This window comes from Molothrus ater, chromosome 4 (genome assembly GCF_012460135.2).
Source record: "Molothrus ater isolate BHLD 08-10-18 breed brown headed cowbird chromosome 4, BPBGC_Mater_1.1, whole genome shotgun sequence".
Lineage (NCBI taxonomy): Eukaryota > Metazoa > Chordata > Aves > Passeriformes > Icteridae > Molothrus > Molothrus ater.
In genome coordinates this window covers 72,137,947-72,163,074 of record NC_050481.2, presented here as the reverse complement: position 1 = coordinate 72,163,074, position 25,128 = coordinate 72,137,947, and the positions used below count along the sequence as shown (strand labels likewise).

The window sequence follows — 25,128 nt, the reverse complement described above, 5'->3', positions numbered from 1 at the left end:
AATCACAGTGCCCAACCCAAAAATCAGAGTCCAGGCTGAGTGAAAGGAGGTTCAGGGCTCCTCTTTCCCAGCTGAAATCCCAAAAACACAACAGCCATTCTTGATGGCTCTCAGGAAGGAGCAAGGAGTGCTCCTGCCTCCACTTGGCACTTTGCCTAATTATTAATTATTAATTCTATCTCAGGGGCTGGAAGAGGTCCAAGGCCAGGCTGGATTTGCTTTGGAGCACCCTGGGATGTGGAATTTGTCCCTGCTCACAGAAAAAGTTTGGAACTGGACGATCTTTAGGGCTCCTCCCAACCCAGACCACTCCATTATTGGAAGATAAAGGATTTATTTCTAACATCTCTGGATTTCAAGACTTTTAAAAGGTCTAAAAGGCAACCACACAAAGAGCTGGGCCAGCACATGCTTGCCCTGTAGTTAAATCTGGATTTTCTGGTGCAGCCATGCCCAGGGAACGTGGATCCACTGCTGGGATCCCCCAGGCCCCACGGCCCGTCCTCACCCAGATGCTGAAATAAAAGAGGCCATGATTTAGCAGTTTCATTTCTGAGGTCATAAAAGGAATTGAGAGGGATGCCCATTTATTAATAAACTTCCTATGGAGTATAAATTTTCAAGGCAGACTTAAAGGCACAGAATTCCTGTTAAATAAACAGTGAAACCTTCCCAGAACGCCAGGAAACGGGGAATAAAAAGCCCTTTTTATGACAATGAGCACATTTGCACTGCAGCTCTGTGATGTGGGAGGGAGCAGAAGGAAGGGCAGAACCTGCTGAGATCTGCACAAAGCCCTCAGCACCTCCCCAGATGTGTCCTGCACTTCCAGACGCTCGCGTTTCCCATGCACGGCGCCGAGGGATCACATTTAACCTCCAGCTCCTGGCCTGACGCTTCCCTCCAGCAGCCACTTCAAAAATCCCTCCCCATTTCTCACATCATTCCCATCTCCTCCTGCTCCTCTTTCCTGCAGCTCCCATCCCATCCCAACCCATCCCTGGCACCACTGGATGTCCCAGGGGGTGGCACATGGTGACAGAGCCCACAAAATGCCACCTCCTGCCTCTGGGATTTCTCACACCTCATCTCCAGAGCCCAGAGAGTGAAGAAAACCCAGAAGTCCCAAACTTCAAAGGTTGGGCTTGATGATCTTGGAGGCCTTTGTGGGCCTGGATGGATCGGGGCCGCGGTGATGGGAACGGAGGCTCCGGCTCAGCGCAGACACTTGGGGAGGTTTTGTCTCAAAAAGCTTCCAGATCAAACACCAGTGGCAAGTGATGGCTCCCCTGCCCAGAGAGGGCTGCTCAGCACTCTTAAAATAACACATTTTGGGGCCAAGGCTTAATGAAAATAAAATAGCAGGGGCTTCCAGAGCCGGCTGAGGTTTTCATCCAGCGCAAAACAAAAAAATCTCCTCTCCGTTTTCCTTGAGGAGGTTCTGCAGGAGGTTAACCAGAGGATGCTGAGGGCAGAATTCCCACTGTTCATCCAGCTCCTCCTTGCCAGAGGAAGGGGATGGCTGTGAACACCCCCTAAATTCTGGCAGTGTTTAATTTAAACCCAGGCCCTCCGAGCTCTGGCAGTGCCTCCTCTCCATCCCTCGTTTCTCCAGTGGGACACAGCATCCCCTGCGCTGTGGGAGCCTCTTCCCAAAATCCTGCAAGCCCAGCCCGTGGCTGCCCATGTCCCTTCCCATCTCTCCAGCCCCAAGGATGCATTTCCTCTCCTAAGACTTTAATATCCCCAGCAGACGAGCAGCAGGAGCAAAGATTAAGAAGGTCTCGTTCCTAAATTCGACTGGAAAATCAAATTCCTGCTTCCCAAACCTGCCCAGGAGCAGAAACCCCCATCCCATTACCCCCAGCCTGCTGTGGAAATCCTCCCAGCCAGCAGAGCAACCTTTCCAAGGCTCTCCTGCTGTATCCAAGCCTGGAAAACTCCCAGTTTTTAATAACCAGCCTCATTTTGCCTTGTTAAGGCAAACCCCCAGAATGGGAGCAGGAAGTTCAGCTCTGGGGGTGCCCCTGGAAGTCCTGGGGTAGGATAAACCCCGGCCCCCACTGAGCAGGAGCTTCCAGAGGCTCTGGCTGAGCCCAGCCTTGGCAAGGGCACAACACAGGTCCCAGCCAGGGCTCTGTGACCTCTGGAAAACAGGGAATGCCATTGGAGCAGTGACACCCAGCACGGGGACATTCCCTGCCTGGAAAAGGCACCAGGACCCAGCTGGCTCCAGAAGGGTTCCAGCTGTGCTGCCCAGTGTCACCCAGAACTGCCAGGGATTATCAGGATAACTGGGAATATCAGGATAATTTGGCTTATCAGGATAACTGGGATTATCAGCATAATTGTGGTTATCAGGATAACTGGGATTATCAGGATAGTTGGGGACATGACCCAAAGTGCCTCTTTGGAACGTTGTTCCAGGCCAGCAAAAGGCCAGCAGGCGGTGCCTGGAGACTGGGAAATGTCCCTGTGTCTCCTGGATCAACCTGTCCCAATCCATCCTGTCCCAATTCCTCCTGGACCCAGCCTGTCCCAATTCATCCTGGATCAGCCTGTCCCAACTCCCCACAGATCTGCCTGTCCCAATTCATCCTGGATCAGCCTGTCCCAATTCATCCTGGATCAGCCTGTCCCAACTCCCCACAGATCCGCCTGTCCAAACTCATCCTGGATCAACCTATTCCAATTCCTTCTGGATCAACCCGTCCCAGTTAATCCTGGATGAACCTGTCCCAACTCCCCCTGTCAAACCCAAACCCCCACCTACCCAAGCCCAGCTCTGCTGCTGCATCCCGGTGATTCCCATGAATAAACTGCTGCTTTTCCTGCCCTCTGGAAAGGCAGCACTGACACGTCTGGCTGTCCCCAGCACTGATCCATGGCTGCCTTTTGGCTGGGTTGTTTTTGGCCCCTCACTCTCAGCAGCTCCATCCCCAGTGGCCTCCTCCACATGCCCGGCACATTCCAGCCTGGAGTGGGATAATAAAGACCGGCCCGGATATCAGCACGTGTTAATGGGATGTAATTCAGGCCTGGAGCTCAGAGCCCTGTAAAAAAAACCCCACCAAAACCCAAACACACACGCAGGTTCACAGGGCCAAAGTCCAAGTGGAGTTCAAGTGTGTGCAGCTCCTTTCATCCGCTCCAGGCCCCGCCGTTAACAACGAGATCTGGAACGCGGCGAATTCCCCCGGAATTCAGGTAATAAAACTCAGATTGGGCTAAAACCCAGGAGGGAAGGAGGGCAGGGAGAGCCCCTGGGTGTGAGACCCCGGGGATGCCTCCCTGAGTCCATCCCAGGAGGGGCTGGGAGCTCCCCCGATCCCGGGAGCGCGGCCGCGAGCGCTGCCGCCAGATCCTCGCGATTATCACAAAATGAAATGTTCAGCCCTTGTCAGCGGCAGCCCCGCGTTTGTGATGTTACAAAAACCCCATTTCCTCTCCCATTGTAGCCAGGCCTCCTCCGTTCCCGCTGGTGAAATCAAACAATTTTAAAGGAATTTATATGATCCTAATTTAAACCGAATGGACGGAGCTGCCAATCGCGGCTCCGCGGGCCTCCCGCCAGCTCCGCTCCTTTCCAGAGCTCTGAGCACATCCAGGGAGGGAAAACACCCATCCAGCCATCCATCCATACTGGGGATACTGGGAGGGACACCCTTGTAGAGAGCATTTGGAGCAGACACTGCATAGAGGCAAACTGCACAACCCTGCACGCATGCCTGATAGCAGGGACACGCTGCCCTTGGGTGTAAAGAAGTTTGCCAAGATGTACCCCAGGAAAAGGGATGTGAAGCAGGATGTTCTGAGGATGTGAAGATGTGGGGCAAGATGTTCTGCTGTCTTAGACATCAAGAGTTCTATTGTCTTACATATTAAGAGTTCTATTATCATTATAGTGCAAGGATTCCATACCACCAGAGTTTTGTGCCTCCTTGATGTTTTCTGCAGGCAGCTCCTCTAAGCACTGACTCTTCCTGGTCCTTGCAGCAGCCATCTGACTCCAGTTCCAACCAGTCCACTCTTTTATAATACAAAAATTCTTATTTGCTACAGGTGTGGCCTGTTATCATCAGGCCTGCTCCTAATCTTTAGTAATTGGTCCAGCTGCAACTTGTTGGGGGATAAGATTGCATTCTCTACCACCTTCATTTACCCACGCTGTATCCCCCTACAATACTCTGCTCACGCTTTTGCCAAGCTATGCTAGGTGACCAAAGATACGTGAGCTCTTTGTCTTATACAAAGTGCTTTGTAGCCAATCAAATGTGTTCTCTAAGTTTATAGATAGTTGGGTGGTTGGGGTAAATGTGTAGGGTAGCAGTCCTAGAAGGTTAATGAGTAGGAGGAGGATTATGAGGGATGTTAAAATTAGGGCTCATTTGTGTCCTTTTTTGTCTAGGGGCATTATTAGTTGTTCTGTGACTAGGGTGATAAACCATAGCTGGAGGGTTGAGAGTCTGTCAGTAATTCATCAATTGTCTAGGGAGGGTAGTAAGAGAGCTGGGAATGTTATTGAGATGAGGATTAGTGGGATTCCTAGGAAGGATGGGCTTCAAAATTGGTTGAAGAAGCTTAAGTTGATGGTCAGGTTCAGGGGGCAGTGCTTGGAGCAATGGGTGGTTTGCTAGAGGGGGGAATTATTGATACAAATGACAGAAGTTTGGGTTGGATAATTAAAGAGAAAGTGAGTCATGAAGTGAGCATGATAAAAAATCAGGGGCTGGGGTTCTCACATCCTGAACCTTGCATTACCATATAAATGTAATAAATAAATTACCATACAAATAAAAATAAATAAATAAATATAACCCTCAGGTTTGCAATAAGCCAGCCTTGATCGTTACCTCCATGAGGATCCAGCTCTGACTCCAAGGGCTCCTCTCTCTCCCTCTCTTTCTCCCCCTCACCCCTCTCCCTTCTTTACACCCTGTCCCAGTGACCCCCACCACAGCAGCCCCAGCTGCTCCCCCTGCCCTTCCATGGAGCTGTGGGATGGACACAGCCCCGTGCTCCCATTCCAGATGGCTCCAAATCAGCTTTTCCAAGGGGAAATGGGGCACAGGGAGCTCCCTCCCCAAAGCACAGACACCAACCTGCAGATAAATCTGCTCCCACAAACCCTCCTGAAGTCTGCACATTGCTCCCATAAAACAGCAGAGAATTGGGATTTGGAGAAGCTGGAAGGTGCAAAATTCCCTTTATCATCCATAGGAAAATGAAAGACAGAGGCTCCAGGAGAGCTGCAGAGGGGCTGGGGACAAGGCCTGCAGGGACAGGAGCCAGGGAATGGCTCCCACTGGGAAAGGGGAGATTGGGCTGGGATCTTGGCAAGGAATTCCTGCCTGGGCTGGAATTCCCAGATTTGCTGGGGCTGCCCCTGGATCCCTGGCAGTGCCCAAGGCCAGGCTGGACATTGGGGCTTGGATCCACCTGGGACAGTGGGAGGTGTCCCTGCCATGGCAGGGGTGGAATTGATGATTTTAAGGTCCCTTCCATCCCCGCCCATTCCATGAGAACCATGCATGAGTTGCTCCCCAGCTCTGTCCCCCACAGGATGAAGAATTCACTTCCCCCTGTTATTTCCAGGGAATTTTTGTGACCCCTCATTCCAGGCTGCTCCCCCTCACTGCCCCCATCCCTGGCTTTGGGCAGGAGCAAGGAGGAGGAGGAGGAGGAAAACACCAGGAGAAGCCACAGGATTCCCTTGCAGTGAGAGATGGAGAAGTGTTTTGGTTTTGTGTAGGAGATATTTATGGAAGTGATGTAAAGTTTTTAGAAAACTATTCTGAAGGTTTTGTTCTAATTTTTATTACTTTTTTTTCCAGTTCCTGTCAATAATTTTTATTTATAAAAATATAAATATTTCTTTATTCCTTTTTAAAATTTTAAGCCTACTTTACCTTTCTCCTAATCCTACCTCACAGCAAAAAAAGTAAGTACACTAAAAATCAGCCAACACTAAACCCACCACACTCATTAGTACATTAACCAAATATCTCAAAATTAGCAAAATTTCAAATTAGCAAACAAAAACCACCACAAGAAGGAACAGAGCCACAGGAGCAGCAGGGATGGGAAGAGCAGAGCTGTGCATTGGGAAGGGATGGAAACAAAAGTACACAAGTTTCTCCAACCAGAAGAGCAAAAAAGATGCTGAGATGATGGAAATTTCTCCAAATTTTTCACCTAAAATCCACAGATGTGGTTGGATGTCCACATCCCCCCTCATCCATCAGCACAGAGCCAGGAGATTGGAATCCTTTGCCAGAAACCTGAACATGGAACTGGAAACTACCAGACAACACCTCCACCCTGTGATGTTCCTAAAATTGATAAATATCCTTCAGGTGGTTAAAAAATATTAAATAATTACATAAAGTATTCCCTGCATTAATTGGACACCAAATAGAAATGGAATTCCTGCTCCTTCCCAGCCACAGGGACCAAGGAAGGATCTTCCCAAAGCTCTGCCTCCACAAGGAATTAAAGGAGAATTTTAAAGGGAATTCTGCTCTAGGAGTTGCTGCCTCAGGTAAATCCAGCACCTGGAGCCCTCCCAGACATCACCTCCGTGCACAGCTGGATGCACATTTGGGTTGGGAGGGGTTTCTGCACCTTCAGGAAGTTTAATCTGAATGAAAAGTTTGCTGAACTCTCAGGTGCCAACCGGCCCCTCCCCACAGCTCCAGTCCATGAGGGAAGGCTGGGTTTGCTTTCCCCCACAAAAAACCCAGGAAAGAGCTGGGAAGATAAAAAGGCACTGAAATACAAGGAATTAAATTAATTAATGAACTCCTCAAGTTAGGCTGCTCCAGAGAAAGGCTGGGGGTTGTAAGACACAAAATTGAATTTGTCTCTGCCCATAAACACGACAGCAAAATCCCAGCAGCTCCTGGAGAATTCCAAGCAAGCATTCCCAGGCATCCATCAGCACCAGGGAAGGATCTCAGTGCCCCTGGCAGGAACAGCTCCCTGCCCCTGCTCCTGAATTCCAGCAAAGATCCAAAACCCTCCTGGAGAGCAACTCCAGAGCCTCTCCCAGCTCTGCTGGCATGAGATGAAATCCAAATATTCAGGGGGAGTGGGAAAGGCAATTCCTGATTTAGGGCACAGCCGGGGAGCTTCAGCTCATCAGCTCAGCCTTCACAGACACAACCACTGGAAAAGGCAACAGAGGCACCAGCCAGGTTTGGGCTGGATTTAAAATCAGTTTAAGATGCAAAATTCGTGGAATTGCAGTGCACGAACTCTTGGTTTTTTATCCCAAAACTGGGGAATCAACCCAATGTCTCCAGGTCTCCCAATAGCACCAATTCCCTGTGCAGGAAAGTGGAAAATGCAAGTGGAAAATGGAGTTATGGGGAGTTGTGATGCCTCAGGTTTTAGTTCTTGTATTTTTCACATTCTGTGCTGCTCTAGTGTGTGGGTCTGGGCTTCACATTATGGGATGGTGACAAAACAATTCCTGCTCCAGCTGGGCACCAAGGACAAATGATCCAAATCTCAGCCCAGGAGCACAAACACCGTGGGCTGGAGAGAGAAAAACAAGGATGGGACTGCAGGGGCTAAAGCTGGGATGGGACAATGAACTGCAAGATGCAAATGGAGCAGAACTGATCCAAGGGAGAGACCCCGGGAGCGCTCGTGCATTTTGGGACCATTTTGGTCCATCTTGGGTTCATTTGGGACCATTTTGGTTCATCTTGGGTTCATTTTGGGACCATTTTGGTTCATCTTGGGTCCATTTTGGGACCATTTTGGTTCATCTTGGGTCCATTTTGGGACCATTTTGGTTCACCTTGGGTGCAGCCCTGGCTGGGCTCTTGTGCTGCCCAAGGTGGATCCATGGAGAAGATCTTTTTAATAAATCCCTGCTTTATTCTGTAACTCTGTCTGGTCTCTATTCTAGCTCAGCCTTCACAAGGCATCAGTTCCACCCCCAAGTGAACATCCCCGACTGCCACAAAATCATGGAAAACTCCAACTGGGAGATGCCAAGGACGCAACGGATCCTCACTTCTCAATGGCCAAGTCCAGAATAAAACTCCAGAATGAAATCCAGGATAAAACTCCAGGAGCAACCAGGGAAGGAACAACCACTCCTCATGCAGCAACAAAATCCCAAACTCATCACAATGCCTTGGCTTGGAGAAGAAGAACTTCCATACAACAAATGAACTTCCAACCTCTTCCCCAAAAAATGGACAATTCCCACCAAAGGCCCCCAAATCCCACCTGTTTCATGGTGGTCTTGCAGACCTTGTTTTCCACCAAATTCCCCCAAAATCCCACCTGTTCCATGGCAGTCTCACTGTCCTTGATTCCCAAATGTCCCCAAATCCCACCTGTTTCATAGCAGTGTCTCCAATCTCAATTCCCACCAAATTCCTCCAAATCCCACCTGTTCCATGGCAGTCTGATCCCAATCCCCCCAAATCCCACCTGTTCCATGGCAGTCCCACCAACCCTGTTTCCCAAACACCACCAAATCCCACCTGTTCCATGGCACTCTGGTCCCAAATCCCACCTGTTCCATGGCACTCTGATCCCAAATCCCCCGTTCCATGGCACTCTGATCCCGAACCCCACCTGTTTCATGGCGGTCTCTCCGATCTTGTCCGAGTGCTTGCGGATGCTCTCCAGGAAGTCCTTGAGGTCAGACATGGAGAGCTCCTTGATCTCCTCGCGCAGCCGCGGGATGTTGTCCACCATCACCTTGCAGAAGCGGTAGTGGCTCACCTGGGGCAGGAAGGTGTGCTCCAGGTGCTCCAGGGTCTTCAGGGCCGGGTAGTGCCTGGGGGAGCAGGGAAAAGTCAGGAATGTCACCCTGTTTTTTTAAGATTTTTTGAAGCCTTCTGAGATGTTGACATTTTTGTAGTGAACTTTCTTGCACACTTTCTGTACATAACTCATGGTTTTGCATTCCTTTATGGAGGAAGAGAAAGTTGATGGACTGTTGGTTTGTCCAGTGTCATTGGAGAGGTGGCGCTGTCACCCTCCCATCCGCTGTCACTCTTGGAAAACTATAAATGTTGGAGTCAGAAAACAAACTTCCCTTTTGTCTTCACCTTGAGAACAGCGGTGTGCGCCTGTGTTCTCTCGTGTCCTATAGAGACACAGGAACCCTGCTGGAGCCCTGCTCTGGTGGAGCCCAGGGCACAGGGAATGTTTCTCTGCCTGTCCTGGGATGTCCTCACTCACCTTCAGGAGAACATTGCTTTAACCTTCCATGGAGAAAGCTTCCAAGATTTTGGGATGAATTGGAATCTACGAGTGTGTGAAATGCAGTAATGTAGTTTATCACAGGCTGAAAAACTGTATTTTTGGATTTTTAGTATGGAGGTGTGTCGCAGACATCTTTTATGGAAAATCCTTTCCTTAGGATTTTTCCTCCTGAGAAGCTGAGAGGCCTCAGGAACAAAATGTAACCAATGGTTATCTGCTGCTGTGGAATGCAACAGGTGCATCTGGGATTGGCCAATGTTGGATGTTTGTAATTAATGGCCAATCACAGTCAGCTGGCTCAGACAGAGAGTCCAAGACAGAAGCCTTTGTTATGATTCCTTTCTATTCTATTCTTAGCCAGCCTTCTGTTGAAACCTCTTCTTCTATTCTTTTAGTATCGTTTTAATGTAATATATATAATAAAATAATAAATCAGCCTTCTGAAACATGGAGTCAGATCCTCGTCTCTTCCCTCAACCTGAGACCCCTGTGAGCACGGACACAGAGGTGGATAAAAGATGGAGGATTTGGGGCATTGTCTGATCTCCTTCTTGCTCTTCATCTCCTTGGGCTGGGTCTCTTCTGCCAAGCAACCATGGAGAAGACAAGAGGACACAGTCTTAAGGTGTACCAGGGGAGGTTTAGGCTGGTCATTGGGAAGAATTTATTCAGAAAAAGGGTGATGAGATACTGAAACGGGCTGCCCAGGGAGGTGCTGGAGTCCACCCCTGGAGGTGCTCAAGGAAAGACTGGACATGGCACTCAGTGCCACGCTCTAGTTGGCATGGCAGTCTTTAGTCCCAGGCTGGACTCAATGATCTCAGAGGTCCTTTCCAGCCATTTTCTGCAGTGTTGGTGGCACAGTGATTGGTTAGAAGAGCCCCAATGCAGATGTTGTGTGAACAAACAATTATTTATTGGTAGAAAGGTAGAAATAAAATACATTCTAAGAGTTAATTGGACAAAATCGTTTTAAAAACCTTAAACCTGTGTGTCTTGTAACTTTTTTAGTACCTTTCTCTTTGTATGCCAAGTCTAGAATGTAGATGGCGTGCTGAACTGCTGATAAGAGAAAAAATAACAACCTGAAAACCAAAAAAACCCAAAACTCCCATTCATCTCTCAACTCTGGCACAGAACTTCTAAAAAGTCTCCCCATCAGGGGAACCTCAGGGGGAGTTTTCACAGTTTTGGTTTCACCAATTTGTGATTTCACCGATTTTGAGATTTCCCAGCCCAAGGCACCAAGGAGTGGGGTGGGTTTGGTGCTGGCCAATCCCCAGTGCTGTCACTCCCTGCTGTGAGACAGGAGCAGGAGAAAGGCAAAGCAGGCTCAAAGCCTTAAAGGGGTATAAAGGAAAAATTATTATCAGTAATTTTATTATCAGCTTTCCATCACTTCCCTAAATGTCTCCTGTGCAAAACCATGACACCTGGTTACTGAGAATTTTAGACTTTCTGTGCCAACAGAATTCAGGAGAGAACCTTGGGAATGCCCAGGGAGCCAGGGATTGACCCAGAGGGACAAACACCCGCTGGGGGCTGATATCCCAGGGAATTCTCAGGTCCCATTCCTTCCACAAACCCCGTAATTTTAGTTCAATTGTTTAATTTTGGAAGCTTTTTTTGGGAGCAGCTCCCAGAGGGGAGCTGAGCTCTCTCCCAGCTCCATGTCCCCAGAGCTGAGGGGGAAAAGCAGAATTTGGATAAAATCCAGAGCCAGAGGGGCCTTTTTGGAGTGATTTTCCTGTTCCTGTTGGGGATAGCTCAGCTCCCAGCAGGATGAACATTCCCAGAGAATTCCTGAGCGTTCTCATGGAGCATCCAGGTCTACAAGAAACCTGGAGAGGGACAGGGGACAAGGGACAGAGGGACAGGAGCCAGGGAATGGCTCCCACTGGGAAAGGGGAGATTGGGCTGGGATCTTGGCAAGGAATTCCTGCCTGGGCTGGAATTCCCAGATTTGCTGGGGCTGCCCCTGGATCCCTGGCAGTGCCCAGGGCCAGGCTGGAGCACCCAGGGGTGTGGAAGTTGTGCAGTTGGGTGATCTTTGGGGTCTCCTCCATCCCAAACCCTTCCAGGATTTTACAATTCCATTTCTCACTGTTTGGAGACCACACAGAGCCAGGGGTAAATAAAAAGCTCTGATCCCTCCAGAGCATCCTGATGCCTCCAGAAATTTTGGACTTTTCCACCATTTTCCACACAGCCATGGCAAAAAAAAAATCTTTCTGTCCCTTCCTTAAATTCTGGCCAATTCAGAGAAAAATTCCCTCTCTTCACCCTGACCATTCCTCTGGGATCAGCTCCACCTCCAGTTCCTGGCCATGGATTCTCCATTTGGGAACAGCCTGAGCTGGCTTAGAAACACCCCCAAATTCCTCCTGTCTGTGGAGTTTATTCCCCCAAACACAAACGAAACTAATCCCAAACCCAGCCCTGATGGCAGGAACCCCCCCATGGCTGCCCCTCCTGAAATGATCCAAGTGAGACCTGGGGCAGATAAAAAAATGGAATATCTGTGCTGTGTCTGCTGAATGCAGCCATCAAATCCAGGCAAAAAATAAAAAAAAACAGGAAAAATCCCAGCCAGGGCTCTCAATATTCCTGAAATGTGGATTTCAGTGTGGGTTTGTTTCTAAATGAACCGATCCAAAAAATGGAGGGGAAAAAAGGGAAGCAATTCTCAGCTGCAGCCCCTGGAAATGCTGCCCACAGGGAGGGCATGGAGCAGCTGGAGGATTCCCTGCAGGAATTGCCAGGGATCAGCTCCAGCTCCCACCCCACATCTGCCAGCAGATCAGCCCCAAAACAGCCCCAGGGCATTTGGAGAGCCCATCCCTGCCCTGGAGGGGCCTGGGAAGAGCCAGGGGCTCCTGGGAATCCCAGAGCAGGGCTGGGATTGCTGTTCCAGCCTGGCACCCAGCTGCAGGCACCTCTTCCCCTTCAGCAGCGGCTCCACGCCCAGTCTGCCACCCCCAGGGCTCCAAAACCTCTCCCTGCTGCTCAAACTAACCAGGATTCCTGCCAAAATCCCAGATTTTCATCCCTCAGCAGATGCAGGGTGGGGAAAGCCCTGGATTTACAGCCCAGCACCCCAAGGCACCGAGTGTTGAGGAATTATTTCTACAGCAGAAAAAGTTTTCTCCCCAGCTCCCACCATCCTGATGTTTCCAGCTCTTTGCATTCCCCCCACATTCCCTGGGATCTCTCAGGTTGGATTAGGATTTGTTTTATGGCATTCGTGGAATAAAATTGAATAAATTTTATTTACTAAAAATTAAATAAAATATTTAATAAATAAATATTAAATTAAGAATATTTCATAAAATTTAATAAAATAAAATTTATTAAATTTTATTTATTAAATTTTATTTATTTACCAGGGTAAAACACCTTGGTTGTATGTAGAATATTGAGCTTCCAGAAAAAACCAAGGAGCATCCACCTTAATTCCCAAACTCTGAACCTGCTGCCATCCCCAATACCGAGATTCTATAAAAAACCAAGGAGCATCCACCTTAATTCCCAAACTCTGAACCTGCTGCCATCCCCATTCTCAGCTGTACCACAGGAGGATGAGCAGGACTGTGAGGAAAAGCAGCCAAAACCCAGGAAATTTAACCTGAACTGCTGAGATTCTCCTTAAATTACCCAGCACCAAAGAACTCCTTGGACTCTTCCCCCACCACATTCCCTGGGATCTCTCAGATTGGATTAGGATTTGTTTTATGGCATTCGTGGAATAAAATTTAGTTGGTAAAACACCTTGGTTGTATGTAGAATATTGAGCTTCCACAAAAAACCAAGGAGCATCCACCTTAATTCCCAAAATCTGAACCTGCTGCCATCCCCAATACTGAGCTGCCATAAAAACCAAGGAGCATCCACCTTAATTCCCAAACTCTGAACCTGCTCCCATCCCCAATACTGAGCTGCCATAAAAATCAAGGAGCATCCACCTTAATTCCCAAACTCTGAACCTGCTGCCATCCCCGTTCTCAGCTGTACCACAGGAGGATGAGCAGGATTGTGAGGAAAAGCAGCCAAAACCCAGGAAATTTAACCTGAACTGCTGAGATTCTCCTTAAATTACCCAGCACCAAAGAACTCCTTGGACTCTTCCCCTGAAGCCCCAGCCCAGCCCAGATTTACCTCTTGGATTTCATCTGCTCCCGCAGCTTGCTGTACATCTCCAGCACTGGGAAGAGAAGGGAAACACAGCTCTGAGACAGGAACACACAGCTGGGAACCCAAAAAGGAAACAAAAAATTGGGAATTCCACCAAAGAGCTCCAAAAAGGAGGCGGTTCCTCACCGGGGAGACACAGGGTGAGTTTATCCACCGTGGCTGAGATGTTCCTCTGCTGCAGCCGGCACTGCCTCAGCTCCTCCATGGCCAGGATCAGCTGGAAAAAGGGGAAAAGCTCCCTCAGGATCAGCAACCACCCCTGGGCTCCATCCCAGAGCAGCAGAGCCCAAACCCTGCCCTGATAAGGGGCGAGCTCGGGATGGGGGCAGCTCCAGCCAGGGAAGTTCCCTGAATTCCCTGGATTTCAAACAGCGAGCAGCAAACCCAAAGGCATGGAAGTGGCCTTGGAGCACATCCTGTGCATTCCAAAATGTTATTTCCCCTTCCCATTTTAGGCATCTCTTGCAAGTTTTTTGGTTCTCAAAGGCAGGATGTGGCCGCTCGCTCCTGGGGGATTCTCCTCATCCCAAAGTTAACAGGGATTTCATGAGGCTCCAGGAGAAAATCCTGGGGATGGGGAAAAGGGGAAAACAGGGATACAAGGAGGGAATTCTCACATCTCAAAGTTAACAGGGATTTCATGAGGCTCCAGAGAAAATCCTAGGATGTGGAAAAAGGGGAAAATAGGGACACAAGGCCAGGTTGGAAAGGGAATTCTCACATCCCGGAGTTAAAAGGGATTTCTCAGGGTTGAGGCTCCAGGAGAAAATCCTGGGGATGTGGAAAAGGAAAAACAGGGATACAAGGAGGGAATTCTCACATCCCAAAAGTAACAGGGATTTCTCAGAGCTCATGTTCCAGAGAAAATCCTGAGATGTGGAAAAAGTAAAACAAGGATACAAGGTCAGGTTGCACAGGGAATTCTCCTCATCCCAAAGCTAAAAGGGATTATTCAGTGTTCAGACTCCAAGAGAAATCCTGGGATGGGGACAAGGAAAAAACAAGGATACAAGGCCAGGCTGGACAGGGAATTCTTATATCCCAGAGCTTAAAGGGATTATTCAGTGTTCAGACTCCAAGAGAAATCCTGGGGATGTGTAACAGGGAAAACAGGGATACAAGGCCAGGCTGGACAGGGAATTTTCCTTATTCCAAGCTAACAAGGAATTCTCAGGGCTGAGGCTCCAGAGAAAATCATGAGGATGTATTAAAGAGAAAACCAAGCATACAAGGAGGGAATTATCACATCCCAAAATTACCAGGGATTTCTCAGAGCTCAGGCTCCAAGAAAATCCTGAGATGTGGAAAAAGTAAAACAAGGATACAAGGTCAGGTTGGACAGGGAATTCTCCTCATCCCAAAGCTAAAAGGGATTATTCAGTGTTCAGACTCCAAGAGAAATCCTGGGGATATGGAAAAGGGAAAAAGGGGGATACAAGGAGGGAATTCTCACATCCCAAAGTTAACAGGGATTTCTCAGAGCTCAGGCTCCAGAGAAAATCCTGGGGATGTGTAACAGGGAAAACAGGGATACAAGGCCAGGCTGGACAGGGAATTTTCCTTATTCCAAGCTACCAGGGATTTCTCAGGGCTGAGGCTCCAGAGAAAATCATGAGGATGTGTAAAAGGGAAAACCAAGGATACAAGGAAGGAATTCTCACATCCCAAAATTACCAGGGATTTCTCAGGGCTCAGGCTCCAAGAAAATCCTGAGATGTTTAAAAGGGAAAAACAAGGATACAAGACCAGGCTGGACAGGGAATTCTCCCTCCCACCCCAGTCTAGGCTGTAATTCCAGGACTGGATCCATCACTTACTTCTTTCCCTTCGTTCTGCAGCTTCCGGTTGGTGTCTGTCACTTGGTTCTGTGGGAATATTGGGAAAAGCACAGAGCACATCCCATAAATCAGGACAATGTTCTTCCCACCAAAACAAACTGTCCATAAACACCATCCCTCCCCACGGCTCCCAGCCCATGGAAAAGCTGTTTATGGCTGAGTTAACAGCCACTGCCACTAGGGGACAAATCCAGGGATTTTCCTCTTTGCCACTGGAGAAAAGGGAAAGGCAACAGGAATTAATTCAGAGGCATGGAAGCCTCAAAATGCTGGAGTTTTCATGGATCCAGTTTGGAAAAAGACACAGGGCCAGGTTGGACAGGGAATTTTCCTCATTTCAAGCTAACAGGGATTTCTCAGGGCTCAGGCTCCAGAGAAAATCCTGAGGATGTGAAAAAGGGAAAAACAAGGACACAAATCCAGGGATTTGCCTCTTTGCCACTGGAGAAAAGGGAAAGGCAACAGGAATTAATTCAGAGGCATGGAAGCCTAAAAACGCTGCAGTTTTTATGGATCCAGTTTGGAAAACTCCAGTTTTCACCTGAGTGAGGGAGGAATTAATTCCCTTCCCCATCACCAAATCAATTCCATTTAAGTTTTAACTCCTTCATATCCCAACAGCAAAGGATTCTTTACCAGGAGCTTCCCCTACAAATAATTATTTATATTCATGGAATTTCTCATAAAACTTCCTTTGGGATCTTCATTTCCCTCTGGATGGATCCTTGCTCCTGCCTGGTGTAAGATATTTTTATATACCCGGGATAAAAAACTCCCTATTTTTTCTGGATTATCCCACCAATTTCCCCAAGAGGTGGGAAATTTCCACTTGGCAAAGCTGAGGATTCCCTGGAGTGGGAAGAGCCCAGGCCAGCCCTTCCCAGCCCCAGCAGGACCCACAGGAGAACAAAGGGGATTTTGGGGCTCGTCAGAATGGAAAATCAGGAGTTCTCCCATTATCCAGCCAAGGAGTGGGAAGAGAACTATAGGGAATTCTCCTGAGTTCAGGCTGGGACAGCTGGAAGAACCCAAACTTCCAAGCCAACATTCCCAGCTCCAGATCTCTGGCACCACAGCCAATTCCTGAGGGAATTCCAGCAGGGCTGCTCAGGGTTCTGAGATTTCACATCACTCCAAGATTTCCATGCCATAAAACCCCTTTTTTTCCCCAAAAATCTCTTCCTGCAGCTCCTAAAGCTGGAAATGTTCATTTCCAAGCTCGTTCCTGTAAAAGGGTTTTTCTGATCCAGGTTCTCCCCACAGTGGGAGCTGCTGCTGCATTCCTGCCCCATTTTAGGAACAAATTCCTGTCTGATTTCCAGAGTTCTGCTCCTTCTGGAAGCAGAACCTTTCCCAGAGCTTGGAAAACACCAAGAGCTGGAAGGCAGAGCCCTGAAAGGGCTTCCAGGAGTGGGAGATCTCACAGATCTGCCTGAGAGCTTCGCTTCCTTTGGAATAATCATGGAAACAAGGAATTTGTAACAAATTTCACCCCAGGGAAGGAACAGCACGTGGGGCTCTCCCATTCTCCAGCAGGATGGGGATGGAGGAGCAGGAGGAGCTCCAAGGGGGATTGGGAAGGTAAAAGAACCATCCTGGAGCAGAAATTGAGCAGGAAACAACTGAGGGAGCTGGGCAGGGGCTGCAGAGTCCCTGAGGGAGCCGGGCAGGGGCTGCAGAGTCCCTGAGGGAGCCGGGCAGGGGCTGCAGAGTCCCTGAGGGAGCCGGGCAGGGGCTGCAGAGTCCCTGAGGGAGCCGGGCAGGGGCTGCAGAGTCCCTGAGGGAGCCGGGCAGGGGCTGCAGAGTCCCTGAGGGAGCCGGGCAGGGGCTGCAGAGTCCCTGAGGGAGCCGGGCAGGGGCTGCAGAGTCCCTGAGGGAGCCGGGCAGGGGCTCAGCCTGGAGCAAAGGAGGCTCAGGGGGCCCTTGTGGCTCTGCACAGCTCCTGCCAGGAGGGCACAGCCGGGGGGATTTGGGATCTTATCCCAGGGAACAGGGACAGGAGCAGAGGGGGAGGCTCAGGGTGGATATTTGGAATATTCCTCATGGAAGGGGCTGCCCAGCATTGGAAGGAGCTGCAGTGGAGTCTCCATCCCTGGAAAGGTACAAAACCCTGTGGATGTGGCATCTGGGAATGGGCTTTGGTGGTGGCTGGACTTAAAGATCTTGAGCAACTTTTCCAACCTCACCAACTCCATGATCCCACAATCTCCGTCCTTTCTGAGCTCACCAGGTCAGACAGAAGGAAAACTTTGGATTCATCCACATCAAATTGATTCAGGATCCATTTTTTTGAAACAGATCCTGGGCCACCACAATCTCCCCCCTGGCCCAGCCTCCCCCAGGAAGGTTTGTGGGGCTCCCAGCAGCAGAACCACCCAACCTCAGAGCTCCCTTCCACTCCCACACCAGCCATGGTGCTTCCCAAGCTTCCCAGGATGGAAGAAAGGAGTTCTCCATGATTTCCCCTCCAGCATCTGCATCCCATCTCTGGCCCTGCTGCAGTAGCTGCAGCCCTGCTGGCTGCCTGCCCTCCCCAAAACCTGCTCATTTCCTTTATGGTGTTTGGAGCTTTTACGAGCAGGAGCCCAGCATCTCCTCCAAAGATTATTTGATTTGCTCAGATCCCGAAAATCCCACCAGGAAAAAGGAATCCGTGTCGGGTAATTTAAAACCACTCCTAAACTGAGGCTGGGGCTGGGGGGGTTTGCTGCTAAAATCCCCCAGCAATCCCAGCTCCAGGGAAAAGCAGGGCTGGAGCGGGGCCCTGCACGCTCCCGGATTTTGGGGGGCAGGGGGTCGTGTTTGGGATTGTTCCTGCAGTCTCCAGGCCTGGATGAAAACTGGATGATTGTTTACACAGACCCCGTGCTGCTAAGCTGGGCTTGGCAGAGCTGGGCTCTGCTAAGCCAGGCCAGACGTGCAGAGGGGGACAGGCAGGTGGCACGGGAGGGACCGGGAGCACTCCAGGGATTTGTGGGGTGAGCTGTTCCCTCATCCACACCCCAGAACAGGGAGCGGGGGGCCCAGAGAGTCCCTGGGATCATCCCAGGGGGGCAGAACGCTGGGAGAGAGGAGCAAGGGCAGCTGGAGAGGAACCCTGGGAACGGAGCCATGTCACAGACATATTATCTGAAAAATCCTTTAATTGGGATCTTTTCTCCTGAGAACCTCAGAAGTTTCAGCTTCTCCATGTTTTACTGCTTTGGAATGTGATCTGGAGAATTGTTTACCCAGCATGTGAATTGTTTTTACTTGATGACCAATGACAGCCACCTGTGTCGAGGCTGTGAGCAGTCACAAAATTTTATTATCATTTTTTCCTTTCCTTTCAAGCTTTCTGATGAAATCCTTTCTTCTATTCTTTAGTATAGTTTTAATATATCATTTTCTTTTCATATGATATATATCATAAAATAATAAATCAGCCTTCTGAAACATGGAGTCAAGATTCTCATCTCCTCCCTCATCCTGGGACCCTCAAACACCACCACAGAGCCACCTCTGGATCTGTCCCTGTCCCTGCTGGTGACATCCACCCACGAGGGAAGGGACAGTGACCAGAGCCATCCTTCATGCTGGAATCCCAAAAACTGCTCCCAGGTCTCTTCCCTACACATGAGGGGAAATTCCTACACCAAAAGTGCTGTCCAACCCTGGCAGGGGTGGAGGGCCCACCCCTGAGGGATTTAAATCCATGGATGTGGCACCTGGGGACACGGCCTGGGCAGTGCTGGCAATGGTTGGACTCAGAGGGATTTTCCAATCTGAACAATTCTGGGATTCCATAAAATTAAGAAGGAATCACCTCTGGTTTATGATTGACAGGGCAAAAAGGTGTAGCATTAAAAAGGGCTTGGCAGCCACGTGAGCTGGGATTCCTGGAGCAGGAAATCAGGACAGCCCCAGCTGGGACAACACTGGGGGAGGTGGGATAAAAATCCACCAGGAATGGCCCAGCTGAGTGAGAGAATCAGGGAATGGGTTGGGTTGGAGGCAACCTTAAATCCCATCCAGTTCCATGGGCAGGGACACCTCAGTCCCAGGTGGATCCAACCTGGCCTTGGGCATTGCCAGGGATCCAGGGGCAGCCCCAGCAAATCTGGGAATTCCAGCCCAGCCCCTGCCCACCCTCCCAGCCAGGAATTCCTTGCCAAGATCCCACCATTCTGTCCATGGCATGAACGTGAGGGCAGCTCTTTGCTGAGCCACAGCAGGGCAGCTGGAAATCACAAATCCCCAAATCATCATGGCTGGAAAAGATCACCCAGTCCAACCATGCCCAGCAGCACCAGGGCCACCACTGACCCCATGTCCCCAAGTGCCACATCCACAGAGCACTGAAATCCCTCAGGGGTGGGCACTCCAAACCTCCCTGGGCACTTCCAATCCCTGACCCCCCTTTCCATGAGGAATGTCCCCAATGCCCACCCCGAGCTCCCCTGAGGCCGTTCCCTCTGCTCCTGTCCCTGTTCCCTGGGATAAGATCCCAAATCCCCCCGGCTGTGCCCTCCTGGCAGGAGCTGTGCAGAGCCACAAGGGCCCCCTGAGCCTCCTTTGCTCCAGGCTGAGCCCCTGCCCAGCTCCCTCAGGGACTCTGCAGCCCCTGCCCGGCTCCCTCAGGGACTCTGCAGCCCCTGCCCGGCTCCCTCAGGGATTCTCCAGCCCTTTCCCAGCTCCCTCAGGGATTCTCCAGCCCTTTCCCAGCTCCCTCAGGGACTCTCCAGCCCCTGCCCGGCTCCCTCAGGGACTCTGCAGCCCTTTCCCAGCTCCCTCAGGGATTCTGCAGCCCTTTCCCAGCTCTGTTCCTGCCCTGGCCACGCTCCAGCCCCTCTGGGGCTCTCCCCAGCCCCGGAGGTGCCCCAGCAGTGCCAGCACAGGGACACTGTGGCACTGCCCTGGCCCTGCTGCCACCCCAGAGCTGGCCCAGCCCAGGGGTCTCTTGCCCACCTGGGCACCTCAGGCTCGTGTCCAGCCAGCTGATGCTCAAGGAGATAAAATTCCCAAGGCAGTGCTCGGGGACAAACAAGACAGAAAACGCAGCCCTGAGGCTCTGCTCAGGTTTAGTTCATTTGTGGCCACTCTGAGAGGCCCAGCCACAGAAGGTGACACATCCACATCGAGCAAAAACAACAGCAAAAAGGACATTTCTGCAAAAAACCAACCCCCCGAGCAGCCCAGAGCACACGAGAGGAGGAGGAGGAGGGAGCAGGGAGGGCCCCGCTGGCTCCTCACGGGTTCAAAGGCCCAGATCAAATGGAGGATGAATGGCTGGAACCAAACCCACTCTCAGCACTCGATCCTCAGATGATTCCCCAGGGAAAGCCTCACAAAGAGGGCCCAGGGTTTCAGAAAGGCCTTTCTGGGGATGTTTTTGCCATGTGCTGTTTTATGGATCACATAGGCCTGGAAATCAAGGGAGATCCTGAGGGGACAGGGATGGACTTCACAGTGAGCCACCAACAAAGGGGCTGGTGGCAGAATGGGAACCAGCTCCAAGCAAACAAACAATGTGCAAGTCTTGGCTGGAAACAATGCCTTGAAAAAATAAAAAAAAAAATTTTAAAAAAAAGGGGAAAAAAGGACTTATTTCATGGTAATTCCAATGGATTCATCCTGCAATGAATTGCTGGGTGAATTCTCCTCAGGACATCCCTCAGGAAGGTGCTCCTGAGAGGAAACCCCTTTTTGGGATGGAGACTTGGATGTGTCAAGTAAGAACCCTGCTGGGAAATGCCACAGGTAGCTTTAAATCAATGAATAAATGTGTTAAAAGCAGTGCTCAGCACCCTGACTTCAAGTTCTTCCCTTTTCTCCAGAAAATCTGCTTTTCTGACAGATTTTGTGATTTAGAACTTCAGCTTTTCCAGTCTCCCACACTCCCGAACACCAGGACAGTCCTTCCCAATTGCCAGAACTTTTCACCAGGACAGGCTCCACTCAGCCAGAAAACCTCCCTGAGCTGCTTCCTGAGGACAAACCACCCCTTTTTGGGAGCCACTGCCTCAGCCCCATTCCCCAGGTGACTCTTCTGGGAGGGATTTTGGGTTTCCAGCCCGGGTCCCACCTTGTTCCTGCAGGAAGGGATGGCCCAGACACCTCTCCCTGTCCTGCTTGGATTTGTGGAGGAAAATCAGGGAGGTTTTGACACTCCTGTGCTCCCCAAATCTGGAATATTTGTATTTTAAGGCACAGGAACCAAACTTGAGCCCCAAGCACCTCCAACCTCCTGCTCCCTTTTCCTGAAGCCTCTCCAGTTTCCTTCCTGCCCTTCTTCCAAACTCTCATCCTACAAATGGCTTTTTCCACACATTACTGAGCACTTTTCCAAGAACTGGGTAAATCCCACCTTTCCCTCGTCTTTCTGCACAGTTTTAAAGGCCACAAGACTTATTTTAGCTCAAGAAACTGGGATAAGATCCATGAGGAAAAGCACTTTTCCTAATGAAAACAGGCTTGGCTTGAAGTTTCTTGGTGCTTTTAATGCACCACACTGGTGCAGTTTGGCCAAATAATTGCTAAACTTTCAATGACCAACCCATTGCTCCAGGAACAATTAAAATAAATATTTATATTTTAATTTTTTTTTTTTTTTAAATAGAAATGTCATGGATAAAAGGAGAAAAGATTGATGTGGTTCTGAGAATCCCAGAGTGCCTGAGATGGGGCCACCTAAAAAGAGCTGCCCAGGGCAGTGTCAGGGCAGGATTTTCACAGAACTCACAGGGGTGGAAGAGACCTTAAAGATAACGAGTCCAACCCAGCCCCAGCACCCCAACTGAACCCTGGCACCCAGTGCCACACCCAGGCTTTGTTAAACACACCCAGGGATGGGGACTCCACCACCTCCCTGGGCAGAACATTCCAGAACTTTATCACCCTCATGCCTCAGGTTTGAGCTTTTATATTTTCAGGTTCTGTGCTGCTTTAGTGTGAGGGTCTGGGTTCACATTATGGGATGCTGAGCTCTGTGCACAGAGCAGGGAGACAAAACAATTCCTGCTCCAGCTGGGCACCAAGGACAAATGATCCAAATCTCAGCCCAGGAGCACAAACACCATGGGCTGAGAGAGAAAAACAAGGATGGGACTGCAGGGGCTAAAGCTGGGATGGGACAATGAACTGCAAGGTGCAAATGGAGCAGAACTGATCCCAGGGAGAGACCCCGGGAGCGCTCGTGCATTTTGAGATCATTTTGGTTCATCTTGGGTCCATTTTGGGACCATTTGGGTCCATCTTGGGTTCATTTGGGACCATTTGGGTCCATCTTGGGTTCATTTTGGGACCATTTTGGTCCATCTTGGGTCCATTTTGGGACCATTTTGGTCCATCTTGGGTGCAGCCCTGGCTGGGCTCTTGTGCTGCCCAAGGTGCATCCATGGAGGAGATGCTTTGAATAAATCCCTGCTTTATTCTGTAACTCTGTCCAGCTTCTGCTCTAGGTCAGCCTTCACAAGACATCAACCCTTCCTGTAAAACCCTTTTCCCTGATATCCAGCCTGTATTTTCCCTCACTGTAAGAGCCAGAATGAGGGATGCAGGACTCCTGGGGCTCTCCAAAATGCAGTTTATTGTATCCAAAATGCAGTTTATTGTATCCAAAATGCAGTTTATTCCATCCAAGATGTCACAGCAGCCCAGGGTCGGGGTGACAGAGCTGTGCCCACAGCTGTCAGCTCCAGCTGCAGGCAGCCCTGCAGACCCTTTGGTTTTGGTTACAATGCATTCTAGACTTTTCTTTGGGTTACATTGCACTCCATACTTTCCTTTGCCGAGCATCTCAATACAGTAGAACCAATCCATACCTTAACTTTTACCTATAGCCCATCATAACTGCTGTAATTCCCATATTCATGTTACTGTTCTCCAATCACTAGAAGTCAGTACATCACAGTTTAAGCTAGAAGTTGTTTTGCAGTTTTCTTGCAGTGGAAAATTCTGAGACCTTTTTTCTGCTTGCAGCTTTGCTGCCTTGTTTGCCTGTGCTCTCTTTGTGCTTGGTAAAAACATCTTCTTGTTTGGGGTGGGTTTATCCTTTGCTCTAAGCCATAAAAACCCCTTCTAACTCACACACCCTTTGCCTCCTTGGTTATCCAGCAAGGCTGGCTCAGCAATTCTTTTCTTCTATATCAAAACTTGCTTTAATTTCTATTCCTTCATCAGACTCCACATTTAAAAATCTTTCTGCCAAGCATCTGTGAGACGTTCTTGTCAAACTCTCACCCTTCCCAACATCTCACCTTGAGTTTCTGGGCCTCTCCCCGCACCTTGAGGAGCTCGGTGATGGAGTCCACGAAGCCCTGGTAGTGGAAGTTGCACATCTTCTCGATCTCGCGGTCGTGGTTGCGGATCCGCGCCTCCAACTTCTCCATGAAGCGCCCGTGCTCCTCCCCATCGTACACAGACCTGCAGGGACAGCCAGGTCAGCACCCCAGATCAGCACCCCAGATCAGCACCCACGGATCAGCACCCCCAGATCAGCACCCCCAGATCAGCACCCACGGATCAGCACCCCCAGATCAGCACCCCCAGATCAGCACCCCCAGATCAGCATTCCCCAGATCAGCACCCCAGATCAGCATTCCCCCAGATCAGCATTCCCCAGATCAGCACCCCCAGATCAGCACCCCCAGATCAGCACCCACGGATCAGCACCCCCAGATCAGCACCCACGGATCAGCACCCCCAGATCAGCACCCCAGATCAGCACCCCAGATCAGCACCCCAGATCAGCATTCCCCCAGATCAGCATTGCCCCAGATCAGCACCCCAGATCAGCATTCCCCCAGATCAGCATTCCCCAGATCAGCACCCCAGATCAGCATTCCCCCAGATCAGCATTCCCCCAGATCAGCACCCCCAGATCAGCATTCCCCCAGATCAGCATTCCCCAGATCAGCACCCCAGATCAGCATTCCCCCAGATCAGCATTCCCCAGATCAGCACCCCCAGATCAGCACCCCCAGCTCTGCTGCCAGGATCCACCAGCAACATCCAGAACCTGACCCTAAAAACACCCTCTGGACATCCCAGCTCAGCATTCCCACTTCTGCTGCCAGGATCCACCAGGAACATCCAAAACCCAACCCAGGGGACCAAAAACGTCCCCTGAAGACACCAAATCAGCACCCCCAGCCCAGCACCCCCAGCTCTGCTGCCAGGAACATCCAAAACTTCACCCCAGAAATGTCCTCTGGACATCCCAGCCCAGCACCCCCAGCTCTGCCTGCCAGGATTTACCAGGAATATCCAAAATCTGACCCCAAAAACACCCTCTCGGGACAAAGGGACAAATTGCAAACCAGACAGCAAATTGGGTTTTAAAATGTTTCTATTTCAAGTCTTCTTTTTCTTTTTCACCATGTTGTGTTCCCTGATAAACCAGAACAGCCCCAACCAGGCCTGAAATGTTTCTAGTCCACCTTTTTTCTCCTTTTTCCACCCATTTTGGTGTTCCCTGAGAGACAAACCAAGCCCAAAATGTTTCTATTCCAACCTTTCTTTTCATTCTTCCACCCATTTTGGTGTTCCCTGAGAGACAAAAACACCCCAGCAGGACCTGAAATGTTTCTATTCCACCCCTTTTTCCCTTTTCCCACCATTTTGTGTTCCCTGAGAGACCAGAACAGGCCAGGAGCACCTGAAACAAAGGTTTCTTTTTGAGCTGAGCCACCTCTGATCCCCCTGCCCAGAAATCCCCCCTGGAGAATCCTCTGGATGTTCTTTGGGCTCTGAGGCTGAAAGGGACAATGGAAAACTCCAGGATCCCCACAGCTGCCCAAATCCCCTGCCCCTCATATCCCAAACTTTGCCAGCCCAGTTTTGATAAAACACAACAGAGCTGGAGACTGGTGGGGCCACCTCAGCC

General features: G+C 50.0%; 1 protein-coding gene across 4 annotated transcripts in view; it reads right to left on the bottom strand.

Moving 5' to 3' along the window:
* EXOC6B (exocyst complex component 6B) overlaps nucleotides 1-25,128 on the bottom strand; it is a 310,416-nt gene that overhangs the window by 226,168 nt on the left and 59,120 nt on the right. For all 4 annotated transcript variants that reach the window (XM_036382126.1, XM_036382128.1, XM_036382125.1 and 1 more), the window contains exons 2-6: nucleotides 23,501-23,666; nucleotides 15,243-15,290; nucleotides 13,552-13,642; nucleotides 13,390-13,435; nucleotides 8,599-8,803 (exon numbers count right to left, since the gene is read on the bottom strand). In XM_036382126.1, coding sequence (XP_036238019.1) covers nucleotides 8,599-8,803; nucleotides 13,390-13,435; nucleotides 13,552-13,642; nucleotides 15,243-15,290; nucleotides 23,501-23,666 — 556 coding nt within the window. The remainder of the gene's footprint in view (nucleotides 1-8,598; nucleotides 8,804-13,389; nucleotides 13,436-13,551; nucleotides 13,643-15,242; nucleotides 15,291-23,500; nucleotides 23,667-25,128) is intronic.